The 13,382-nt window shown below is 38.2% G+C and overlaps 2 protein-coding genes across 2 annotated transcripts in view; one reads left to right on the plus strand and one right to left on the minus strand.

Moving 5' to 3' along the window:
• rad21l1 (RAD21 cohesin complex component like 1) overlaps nucleotides 1–13,382 on the plus strand; it is a 148,757-nt gene that overhangs the window by 63,684 nt on the left and 71,691 nt on the right. The window lies entirely within an intron of this gene.
• On the minus strand, nucleotides 315–10,100 carry plp2b (proteolipid protein 2b). Its single transcript, XM_074643512.1, has 5 exons — nucleotides 9,603–10,100; nucleotides 4,710–4,868; nucleotides 4,515–4,613; nucleotides 1,609–1,705; nucleotides 315–1,488 (listed from the first exon to the last, which is right to left on the minus strand). Exons 1-5 carry the CDS (start codon nucleotides 9,699–9,701, stop codon nucleotides 1,475–1,477), a joined length of 468 nt encoding a protein of 155 aa, XP_074499613.1. The 5' UTR covers nucleotides 9,702–10,100; the 3' UTR covers nucleotides 315–1,474.

Genomic DNA, 13,382 nt, shown 5'->3' on the forward strand with positions numbered 1-13,382 from the left:
CACTAGGTCAGTAACAATCCAGAGTGATAAATATAGTTCCTGATAATATCTGAACAAAAACATCCTGATGAGAGACTGTTTTTGCAATGTTATTATCGAACTAAGTCTTAGCTGATGGGACAGAGGGACCTTTAATTTAGCAATTCATTTCAGATGAGTAGCAATCTGCTTCCATCTAGTGGTAATCTGATAGAAGACAAGTTACAGCCCAAACATATCCAGCAACATGTGCAATCAATTAAGCTCTTTTTGAATAAAGATGTTATCAACTATCACAGTTAAGAAGCAAGATTAGTGTAAGTTACAAAAACAGATTTTCTTTGTTGTATCAATGGCTTTTATTTCCCAAAGCAACGCTGCTCTGAATTTGGACATTACAAACGGCAGACTCTTGTAAATAATGTTAGAAAAAAATAATACGGCAATGTTTCTACTTGGACAAATAACCAACAAAAGGTAGAGGAAACAGTTACAGGATGTATTAAAATTGTGATATTCACATCGTAAAATTCCAACTTAGCAATTTTTCTTTTTCTATCTGCCTCATCAAAAAAAATATGAACCAAAAAAAAACTGGACTGTACTATTGGACTGTATAAAATGTCTACAGAAAAATATTCTGTATCTTAAAAATGTATTACAAATGTAAGAAAAATAAAAACAACCTGAGCAAGAATCAAAGTATAAACTGGAGGATGACACTGTAACTCAAATATGGAACATGTTGGTTAATTAGATGTCTAACACCTCTAATGATGCAGGCTAAACTCTAATTAGTAGAAAAACAGCCAAAAGATTGCTGATCAATGACAGTAGGGCACTTCAGACGTTTATGCTTCAAGAATATAAGATGAATAAGGTGTAGGATCTGGTTAATCTGAATGAGACTTTAAGGCACAGTAACACGTGGGCACCACTCTAAAGAGCAACGATTAAATAACAGAGAAGGAAATATTTGGCCACCTCTCTGTAAATACAGGAAACACACTCAAGAAGTGCATAAATATGATGTTAAACAATTTCCTAAAACACCCATTCATGTGTCAGTTACTTCTAAAGTCCAAATGACACAGTTACTACTTACTACAGCAGTCCATTAAACAGTAGACGGGTATTAGACAAGCTGCTTGATGACAACCATTGCCTATTATTTACAGTTTTCCCTTATTTAAATCAGTGGTACATTGAGGTTGAAGTAAGTTTGTGAGGGGAATTCCTCATGTAGTAGACAATTCTGTCTTGACGTGCAGGCACAGATGTACATTACCACTCACTACGTCATCCTCCTCTCAGGCACGGCCCTAAAATATATCTCTGGTCTGTTCACACACCGTACAGTGGCATTGATTAAACTGTGACCTGTTCATTGTACTGTCCATCGTCCTCTCTGATCCACTCTCCCGTTAACTTCTGCACAAATTCCTCCTTGTTCTTCTGCTGCGTTCTTGGCAGAAGTACACGTGTCTTGGAGTGTTTAAACTCTGTCGTCTGTATAACAAACAAAAAAATGTCAGACATGGGAGATAAAACATATATGTAAGGCAGATTATCGTCACATAGAACGTGTTTTTTGAGTGTATCGTTAAAGTAAATATCTGTTGCTCTCACTGGTGGAAGTTGCCGTGTGCTGCCTGGTGCTCTTGACTTGCAAGAAGATGGTGTAGGTGTCATAGGCAAACACCAGGCCGGCGATCAAACCAAATACCTACGAAACAACAACTCAGGATCAGAATCACAGTGATAATCAAATTCACCTGTCGCATGAAACACCTCAATGTTGGTTAATGAAAAAAAACAAAAAAAACCTACAAAATACTGTTTCATAGCTAAATACTTCTCAGAATTGTTGCGCTGCTCACAACAGAAGATATTTTTTAGCCCCAGACTGTTGTCATGTTGACTTGAGGGTGCACAAACAACATAACTGATCTCAGATGAGACTGATTATAAGATAATTTCACAACCGGAGAAATGGAAATATGCAGGAAGTCAATGTGGGTCAAATTTGCATCGGTTGTTAAGGTTCAGATGGTGCACCATTCAGTCATAACCACATGTGGTGGTGAGCAGGCGTAAAAAATAGTACAGGTTGGGTTTGTACAACCCACAAGGACGGTTGTGGTGGGGGGGGACAGATGTGACATTTATATTTAAACTACAGAAATCTGACTGATGTCAGACGTACTGTAGAGTGAGCACACCACACATATCTAGAGAAGTGAAACAGGTGTCAGATAGCATTGCATGGATAAACAATAGGACCCGTTGACTTTAAATGTCGTCTCTAAAAAAAAAACCTTTACAGATTTTTTTCTTATGTCGCATTCACACCAACAGCGAAGCAAATTTTTCGCCTTGCTTTACTCGTGAGGTATCATTTGTGTTCCTTCGCGCTAGACGCACCGGAGAGGAGAAGGGGCTTGTCTCCATAGACACCAACACATTTTTTCCCCACTATTTCCGCCAAGTGCTCCACAGACAGACTCAGGAAATCCTTTGTCCCCCGAGCCATCAAACTGTACAACACCTCTCTAGGGAGGGGGGGAACAAAGGAAGACGGTCTGCAGGACGGATAACATACTGGAGTTACCCTGCACTATACTCACCTTTAACAGTCTCTTCTGCACTATATTTACTTTTTTAATAGTCGTGTATCACAGCTGTTACCCTGCACTGTATTCAGTTTTAACAGTTTTCTTCTTCCTTTGTATTTTTATATCTGGTATAATTTTTGTACTTTGCACTACTAACTTTTTTACTAACATGTTTTTGCAGTATGGAACTGTGATGCTGGAAACTTTAATTTCCCTCGGGATTAATAAAGTTACTATCTATCCATCTATCTATCTATCTATCTATCTATCTATCTATCTATCTATCTATCTATCTATCTATCTATCTATCTATCAACCATGGAAGAAATAACCACTGTTGCCGCTTTGTATATGTTGTGGAAGTCCCAGATATATCGGAAAACCAAACGCCGTTGTGTCTCTGTTCATGACATCACCCGGCGGCGAGCTGTATTCACATACAGTGCCATTGCACTGACTGTATCTAGGAAGCTACATGTCACTACTGCGGTATCAACCCAAAACAGATGGTGTTGTGATTTAATCGCAATAAACAAATCAATCAAAAGTGTGCCAAAATAACTACATAATAATGCTGATTCGTAAAAAGTCTGAATTCACGTTTTGTCAGGTCTGTCCGCAAGACGACAAGCAAACAACTTTTAAAATGCTTGTTTTCTGAATGGAGTGTGGATCGATCAGTGCCAGGCAATGCTAACATTGTAGCTGCTCAACATCAACACTCAACATAACATCATCTAGGCATAAATACGGCAGCGACGTTGTTGTTTATACCATGGACAGTCTGTGGTTTATACACATACATCTATACACAGAGTTTTGTCCGGTCTCTGTATAAATATGATGTACTATCGTAGCTCTGGGTGACCACAGACAGCTACAATATTTTTTTCCTCCACGAATGACGCAATGTGAAATTTGCATCTATTCGCCCCTTTGCATTGACTTTGTATGTAATCGCGCCACGCAAAAAGTTTGCTTCGCACTTGGTGTGAATGTACCTTTAGGATAGCTAAAAGTGATGCATGTAATTTTGCAACTGTGGGCCTTACAGGGTTAACATTATATTATAATGAATTAAAGTAAACTAATAAACTGATAAAAATAAACTACAACCTGATTCTTAAAAAGAAATAGAGAAACATTATATTAAAAGTTCTCTACAAATCTAATTGTAAAAGCAAACAGTGATGTGATAAACTTGAATTTGAACTTGACATTCAATTAATTGTAATGCCACTACAGGTTTCACTCTTCCGATGCTTTGTTACTGTATTTACTTCAGTGTTCTAGTAAGACATCAGTTGTATCACTACCATCTTCACTTTGACCTGCTTGTGTATGTTTGTTTGTGCATTTCTGATGTTTCTCATGTCACGCCAGCCCCTGTTCATTTCCCACGAAGCTCGTTTAATGACTCTTATTGCATTAATAATATAATTGGTGGCTGTGTGCTGGTTTCCTGTGTACTCTAAATGGATGTCACTCTTTTCTCGTCTCAGACTCGTCTCCAAGGGTGCTCCAACTACAAGTGCATCCTGTTTCTGGATACAACGACTAAATCGAACCTCGAGGTGAAGACACGTCTCTTTACTGCTTGAACCAAAGGAATGGTGGATTCAGTGACGACTTGACAGCTTTCTCTGAAATTATGACTATGGTCTTGTGGTTTTCACTAGACTTAAACAGGAAGGAAGCGTGATAAATGATTTCAGATGGCCGTATTACTCAACGCTGTCGGAGTGCCTTCCCTGTCAGATGATTATAAAACCCTGCTTGGTTTCAGTTTTCACATCTATTATCAGTTACCATACCTACAATAAAACAGATTCATTGATAACAGTTCATGGTTGTCAAAACAAGCAGTAAAAACATGCATATGAACAGTTTCAGTATTCAGTTCACGGCGGTTTAACTGACCCCGCCTGCGATGCGAGCGCCGTCTCCGTGCCCTGAAATCACGCAGATCAGAGAAGTGATGAGGTAAAGGACTGCGCCGATACCAGCACGGAAAAGATCCTGCACAAAAGAGAGAAGCAGAAGATGAAGCGTTGTGCAACTATGCACACACTGCACATTGCTGTAAGATCACGTGGTAAGACGTAGAGGACTCACGCTCCAGACCCAGTTGACCATTTGGAACTGCTTGTCCCACTCCATCATGAAGATGGCAAAGAAGACCATGGCGAAGATCATCTCGCAGATTCCTAAGGCGCTGTAGCCGCCTCCATATACAGCTGAACCGTAGCAGATGACGACAATCAAACTGAGGACCTGAGAGTGATGAAAGTGAAAAGAGGGGGAGCAATGAGATTAATGATTTTGAGAATGGTGAACATTTCCCAGGAAAATAACAGATGCTGCCCAAAATTCTCCTGTTAGACTTTGCAGAGGACTTGATATAACAGCTGCAATTCACCTGAGAGAGGACAGATCATCTCAAATGCTCAGTAACCGAAAAAGATCTGTGTCCACTCAATAGCCAAGGCAAGTCAGACAGTAAATCACTCAAACAAAGGCATCATTGTTTCATCATTGCAGTCAGTTCACAATTCAACATCCACATAATAAGAAGCATTTTTGCAACAAAAAAAACTAAAAATATATTTTCTGCACGGTGAGACATAATGCACTGTCAGTCTGTCTATCACATGCTGCTTTCTTCTTTAAGATTTACAACACGTTTGTTCCATCAAGATCCTATTTTTCCATTTGAGGAAAAAAAAAAAAAGTCAGCGGGCATTCTTCTCAGTCCATTCCACTGAAATGCTGCCAATGTGCAGAAATCATAAACTCAGGCAGCCTACGGCCCAGAAGCACTATCAGCCTTTTTTTAATTTCAATACCGCTATTGTTTGCTGCTGTCAAACCGCGTGGGTAGACACATTCACACAAAAAGCGAACATATGACAGCTATGAAGGAGTGGACATTTCAAACAGTTACAGTACAAGTCCTTATGCCTTTTAGAGCCTAACAACTTACTTGAAGACACCAAACAGCATTCATTTTATCGTCCTTTTCGACAACATACATTTATAATTCCTTTACACTGCCTTGCACATTTGAAAAAGTTGCTTTACAACTGCGATATATGTACATTTTACATGTTTATATAGTGAAAAGACTGCACATCCACCCACACACTGTGCCAATATACACTTTAAGGCTGCAACTAACAAATATTTCCATTATTGATTAATCTGATGATTATTTTTTTGATTGATCAGGTCTATACATCATCTGAAAACTGTAAAAAAAAATACCCACAACAATGTCTTTTTTTGTTCGGAGAACAGTCCAAAACCCGAAAATAGTAAATTTACTACAATGCAAAACAAGGAAAATCCACATATTTTCACATTTGAATGCTGGGACCATTAAATGTTTGGCATATTTGCTTGAAAAATGACTTGTTATTATCATTGTTGCAGTTCTAATCACTTTAGTACACTAATAGTTATATTACATACATATATCTATATTTTCCTATCTTTGAAATTGCACATATTGTATCAGCATGTGACAAATGAAACCTTTCAATCTTAAATATTCTATAAGAAATATAATTAAAGTCAGACTGAAATGATAAACTCTGTAGTTACATACGATCCACTGAACTGAAACCTGATGTCCTACAATATTTATCTGCACTGCTTTCTTGTAACAAGTCAAATGATTTATTCTTGTAACGTTTACTTAATAAATCAGACTTTGACTCTAATGTGTATTTTTAAAAAGCACGACTTGCACATTGCAATATTTTATTCTCAGACACAGACAACTCAGGGGCCAGTGTCAAATCACTGCAGTCTACGTGATACGCACATGATGTAACGGACTCGACACCGGCCCTACATCTGTCACTACTGCTTCTCCTCCCCTCACCCGCCGCAACTGTTACACAAACGCGCAGCCAGCCAGCCAGCCAGCCAGATGCATCAGTAGTTCATGTGTTCTGAAGGGACTGGCACAGGCTGCCTCTGTAGAGTAGCGGGGCGGCTGAGGCCAAGGCCAAGGCCCTACACAAAAGAAGCATTATGCAGGCCGGAGCTGGCTGCTCTGAGGGCAGCAGCTACTGAGGAGGCCAGAGATACACAGAGATACACCCACCCGCACAAGAGTCTCTCAGAACAAGAAAGGCTCCGAGATGTTGACACCTTTATGTTTGACACACAGCGGCGGATCTGTTTGGGTCAGCTCTTTAAGAACCCAGCTATTCTCATCAGTATAATAAGCTGCTCTTTTACAAACTGGACTGGAGGGAAATTGTTGGCTAATTATAGTCAGCAGCAACATGAGAGCCAAGAGCTAGTCCGTGCTACAGAGACACACCAAACAGCAACTGTTGCTAGGGAAGTCACTTACATTTTGGGGCTTTTTTTTTTTTTTTTGCACTTTCTGTGGCTTGCTAAAGCGTATACCATGTGTGTGGAGAGCAAAAAGGAAATTTCAGTTTCACTTGCTCTCCTTGCTCATCACTCAACGTTCATCCTCCTGCCTACTTTTCTCCAACCCTTTCTTTTGATTAAAAGAATGTTGATTTTGATGAAAGAGCTTTCCAAATCATGTGACCAATTCATAATCATAATATTAAAAGCAGGGTGAAAGATCAGCTCGGTGCATGACTCATCGCTACTGGCTTCACCGTGCCACATGACAAACTGAAATTTACTTTACATGGGTGTGTGTGACTGTGGTCTGTATGTCGTTCTGCAGCTTCAAACATGTTCCAGTATGCCTCCGAGAGCCAAATTAAAAGAAAATGTAATTTGACGAGGCATGACGACCCTGTCACAACTTGCTGACAGCTGAATTATTCCTTTGGATACAGCTGGAAGATTTAAACCTTGTTGCTGGAGTTTAACAGGCTATTTCCTATTTGCTTAGCAGTAATGACATTTGTCTTCCTGTTTCACTCCCACAAACCGCTCTGTGAACTATGTCAGACATCCACCACCAGAGATGACTCCCTTTAGGGTTTATCAGTAAAGGCGGGAGTGGGAGAGGAAACAACAAACTACAGACTGAGTGTTTCCAGTGAAGCACGAGGCGATCCAAGAATGCCACACCGAAAGATGTGTCTGCCAAGCAATTCACACATTCTTTGTTCACAGGAACAAACTTCACACACAGCCTGGAATTTCCATTACCTCTGAAAAGAAAAAAGAAAAAACACTTTACAGTGGGTGGACCGCTGACCACCAACATCTGAGAGCCTGCTTTATAATGAGGCCATTGATTTATGAGAGCTTGCTTTCCTCACTTTGAAAGCTGGGAGAGTAATAACACAGTAGTACAGTACTCTGTAAGCTACTGTTAGATAAGAAGTGACACTACTCTGTTGCATGTGCATGGTGAGAATCGGATCTCATAAAATGCAGAACTTACCGGCAAGTAAAGTGTATGTAAGGTCAAAGTGAGTCATGTGTTAAGAGAACGCACCGCTGTGAAATGCAAACAAAGGCAATCATGTGAAAATAGTGGTCAAGGACAGCATTAGTATAAATAAAAAAAAGTTTTCCCAGGCAGGAAGTGGTGGGACTTTGCCAGGAAGTGGAACACGTAAAACCCACACACCTATAACATACTCACTCTTGGGACTCAAGTGTTGCTCTGATGTGTCTATATCTGTAGGTGTATATATTCCTGATAACTAGATCCAGATGTGTAGAAGACATTAAAAAAAGCTAACTTTATGAGCCTTTATACTAGTAGGAATGTTTGAATTCTCTTCACCATATTTGGGCTACCGCTTCGCTGCTTGCACACATAGCATGCAGCCTGGTAATAAGTAGAAAAAGGGAGAGGGTCAAGTTAACCCATATGACCTTTCATCTGCCATTAACGCTCAGCATTTGGCTCTCTGGTGCCAAGTGAGAAAACAGTGGAGCACAAGAAGTGACAGGTGGAAACCCTTAACCCTCTGCGCATGATCCCTTAACCCCCAGAGCACATGCTTGTCATTCCCCTGACAAAACAAGAAGAAAATAGAGAGTATTGGTAACAGAAAGAGCAAATATCTCTCTTCTATCTAGTCTAATAGTGAGGAAACAAATCAATAACAACCATTTAGCATGAGGCCACACACTATGGAAGTATTACATTAAGTCATAACACACAATCATCATCCTCATCAGTTATTTATTATATTGATTCTGAGGTCTTTCTAGAAACATTACCGACTCTGTAATAGTCTACTTTAGCTGTATTTTACACTTTAATTTGAGTGTTAACTGCAAAAAGGCAATTCAAATTCATTAACTTATTATGAATTGTGGATTACTTCTGTGACTTCAATGCATTTGCCAATAATAATAATTATATGGACAAGTCTTTAAAATCGTGAAATAAATTCTCACATTTAGCTAAAAGAGTGGAGGTGACTGAGGAAAACATGATTCCACTTTACTATGTATGAAGTATTGATTCAGGATACTTAGCACACACATTACATGTTGTAACCAGGTTCTGTAACCAAGTAACCAGGTTCTGTAACCAGGTTCTGTAACTAGGTTCTGTAACCAGGTTCTGTAACTAGGTTCTGTAACTAGGTTCTGTAACTAGGTTCTGTAACCAAGTAACCAGGTTCTGTAACCAGGTTCTGTAACTAGGTTCTGTAACTAGGTTCTGTAACCAAGTAACCAGGTTCTGTAACCAGGTTCTGTAACTAGGTTCTGTAACTAGGTTCTGTAACCAAGTAACCAGGTTCTGTAACCAGGTTCTGTAACTAGGTTCTGTAACTAGGTTCTGTAACCAAGTAACCAGGTTCTGTAACCAGGTTCTGTAACTAGGTTCTGTAACTAGGTTCTGTAACCAAGTAACCAGGTTCTGTAACCAGGTTCTGTAACTAGGTTCTGTAACTAGGTTCTGTAACCAAGTAACCAGGTTCTGTAACCAGGTTCTGTAACTAGGTTCTGTAACCAGGTAACCAGGTTCTGTAACCAGGTTCTGATTCATCCACAGCTAGGTAGCTAACAGTTAGCATCATCAGGTTATAGTGAACTTACTATCTCTGCCATGAGGATGAACCCTTTCTGGGTCTTCACGTAACTTTTCAGCCGCTCCAGGACGCTGGCACCGGAGCCGGACGCGCTTGTATCAGCCATTCTGTTAACAAACTAACGTATTATATATACACCGACTGTGTGTGTTCGTGTTGGAGCCTTTTATCTCCACTAACCGACGAGCAACCGACGTTTGAATAAACAAACTAGTCCCGCTGTGTGGTGACCGTTAATAACAGTTGACCGTTGCTAAGCGTTGACCGTTAGTTAGTTTCTCCTTCCAGTCGGATGAATATCAACTTCTCCGGTGTAAAAAGTCTCCGTGAAATGTCCACTGGTTGAGCAGAGTCGTGACCACAGCAGCTCCGGAGAAACTCTGCTTTCTCTCTGTGTGTGTGTGTGTGTGGAGGAGTGAGCTTTAGGGCCGGGTCTAGGAGCTGAGGAGCTGACAGTGGGGCGTTGGCTTTCACTTTCCTCAAGGGGAGCTGAGCTGCTGTTGGCACGCTGGCACCACCGAGACGAGCTGCTCCCATGATGCCTTCAAGGGCTGCTCGGAAAACTCAGAAGACCTGTTGCAAATGGCTGCTGTTTTTATCTGCTAAATCAACAAAATGGGAAATTGTCTGTAATTAAGAGATGTGCAAAAATATCTGACACAACAAGCAATTAAACAAGTAATTCAAGCTTTGGTTTTTATCTCTTCTGGATTATTGCTCAGCAGTTTGGTCCAATACTTCATTAGGTAATATATATATATATATATATATATATATATATATATATAACCTAAAAGGAAAATGTTGTTATATTACCTAAAAAATTACCTAAAAGGAAATGTTGCTCTTTTGTTTATTGTGTTTATTGTGTATTTCTACTTTTATATATATAAACAAATAGAATATATCAAATATTATAATATAATAATATATATAAACAAAAGAACAACATTTTCCTCTAACATTTTTAAAGATATATTATGTTTGTATTTTTTATGTTTGTTGTTTATGTTTGTATATAAATATATATATATATATATATATATATATTAAAAATATATATATATATATATATATATATATATATATATATAACAAATATTACAAAACAAGTGAAGACATGTGCAGGGACATATATAAAAAAGACCAAAATATATTATACAGAGAAAGACAAATAACAAAGTACAAAAACAAAACAAAACAAAAACAACACAAGGGGATAAAAGCAGGTTGAAGAATGTGTGTGTTTGGCATTGAATGAGGCTAGATGGTCATATATGACATATATCTACTCTTAAACACATATACTTTACACATGCACACATATCTACACACACACACATACATATATCCTTCCTTTTATGTGTAGAGCATAGGGGGAACAAACAGCTATGCAACAGCTAATGGGGATCTTAATAAACAAACAAACAAACAAACAGTGGTGGAAGAAGTACTCAAGCATTGTACTTTATACATCTAGTATAATATAATGAATGAATCTGAATCTGTAAAATAACAAGTAACTAAAGTTATAGAATAAATGCAGTGGAGTACAAGGTACAATATTTCCTTCTGAATTGTAGTGAAGTAGAAGTATAAAGTAGCATAAAATGAAAATACACAAGTAAAGTACAAGTACCTCAAAAGTGCACTTAAGTCCCAATACTTGAGTAAATGTAGTTACACTGCACCACTGATGGAAGAAGTAGGCCTACTCAAGTTCTGTATTTTATACTTCTACTCAGTGGTGGAAGAAGTACTCAGATCATTTACTTAAGTAAAAGTAGCAATACCATAGTGTAGAAATATTCTGTAAAAGTCCAGCATTCAAAATTGTACTTAAATAAAAGCAGTGTAACTAAGTACATTTACTCAAATACTGTACTTATGTACAAATTCGAGGTACTTGTATTTTACTTGCATATTTAGCCCTACATTTTATGTTACTTTATAGCCTACTTCTACTCCACAACATCTCGGAGTCAAATTGTACTGTTTACTCCACTACATTTGTCTGAGAGCTTTAGTTACATATTACAATTTTTCATACCCTCCTATCCAGTGAAAACCATGTATCTCCAATTCTGGTGATTTTGAATTACATTTTTTTTCCTTTGAGAAAATCCTTGTACTTCTTAAGATAAACAAACTATTTAAAAACCATCTTGGATCAGCTGGAAATTGCATCGTCACAAAGCAGAAAACAGGCTGTCTTATCTGAGCTCATGAAAAGTTGACTTTTTAGAGATACGTGGTTCTCACAGGACAGTGACACTTCAAACATGTGATGATCTTATAGAATACGATGCATTGCTGTAGATTAAACTAGTCAACAGTATATAAAGGAGTTAAAAACATTTACAGCAGTAAAATGCAACATACACATTAATGCAGCGCTTATATTAATCCAAAAACATAATTTATAATAGGAAAACACTGACAGGCACCCTTTTACTGCACAGTGTGTATTTTTACTTTTGCTGATACTTTGAATGCAGGACTTTTACTTGTGTACTATTTTCACAGTGTGGTATTACTCAATCTGAATACCACCACTGAGTGTTAGCACCAAGATATACTTAAAGTACCAAAAGTAGGCTATATATTATAAAAGTATAATATTTCCCTCTGAATTGTGGCGTAGGCTTAAAGTATAAAGTAGCATAAAAGTATTTGAGTAAATGTAGCCGACTTAATTACTTTTCACTGCTAATCAAGCGAAGGTGGGCTTCCTTAGCAGCAACACACAGTACAAATAGAAGTGCATGAATGTTAGATACATTTTTATAGAATAAGCCACCTAAAAGTATATAAAGCAGTTTAGGTTTACTTGTTAATGCATCAATAATTATGTTCTGGTAATTGAAAGGGGCCATTGTCAATAAAGAGTATTTTTATTTTTGATATTCTGAGTGCAATTTATTGCGAATACTTGTGTACTTTTACTTATGTACACTTTTAAAGGGCCCATGTGTGAATTTGGCTTGTAATGGAGTTTTTTTGTGGTGAGGTATTAATACCTCCAGTTGTGCATATTCGTTCAGCTCAGAGTAGTGGTATTTCCAATAGTTGTTGAAGGCATCAGAACATAAGTGGTGGATGATGAATTCTTTTTCCAGCTGTGTTGTTTTACAGTCAGTTGTGATTTAGCATTCAGTATATGAGACACAGCCGGGGATAAATACTTTGCATACAAGTTGTTATTTTAAATAAACAGTGAGAGGTTTTAATAGGAAACCTATTTTACCTTATTTGCCCTGGCAGCTACAGACAGGCACACTAAGACCTGATAAGACCTGCACACTACTATCAGAGGGCTCTACCTTTGTGTGCACAGGCTGAGGCCACACACTATGGAAGTTATAACACACAATCATCATCCTCAGTTATTATGTTTATTATATTGATTCTGAGGTCTTTCTAGAAAACATTACCCACTCTGTAATAGTCCACTTTAGCTGTATTTTACACTTTAATTTGAGTGTCTCTGAACTGCAAAAAGGCAAATAAATCAATTCAAATTCATGAACTTATTATGAATTTTGGACCACTACTGTGTCTACAATGCATTTTGCAATAATATTCTCTGGCTATCTCTTAAATCGTGTTCCTCCTTGCATTATTTATATGGACAAGTCTTTAAAATTGTGAAATAAATTCTCACATTTAGCTAAAAGAGTGGAGGTGACTGAGGAAAACATTTCAGTTGATACCCTCCCCGGCCACCAGGAAGCGCCATGTAGAGTCCTCCCCAAAACCACAGACTGTGTCAAACTAACCTGCATAC

The sequence above is a fragment of the Sebastes fasciatus genome, chromosome 8 (assembly GCF_043250625.1).
Source record: "Sebastes fasciatus isolate fSebFas1 chromosome 8, fSebFas1.pri, whole genome shotgun sequence".
Classification (NCBI taxonomy): Eukaryota; Metazoa; Chordata; class Actinopteri; order Perciformes; family Sebastidae; genus Sebastes; species Sebastes fasciatus.

Bases quoted from the DNA above. Each gene is read 5' to 3' on its own strand.
- plp2b (XM_074643512.1), bottom strand. From the start codon at position 9,701: ATGGCTGATACAAGCGCGTCCGGCTCCGGTGCCAGCGTCCTGGAGCGG. The intron at 4,614-4,709 runs GTGAGTCCTCTA...TCTTTTGTGCAG, and splicing joins TGGTCAACTGGGTCTGGAGC to GATCTTTTCCGTGCTGGTAT. The intron at 1,706-4,514 runs GTCAGTTAAACC...GTTGTTTCGTAG, and splicing joins GCGCTCGCATCGCAGGCGGG to GTATTTGGTTTGATCGCCGG.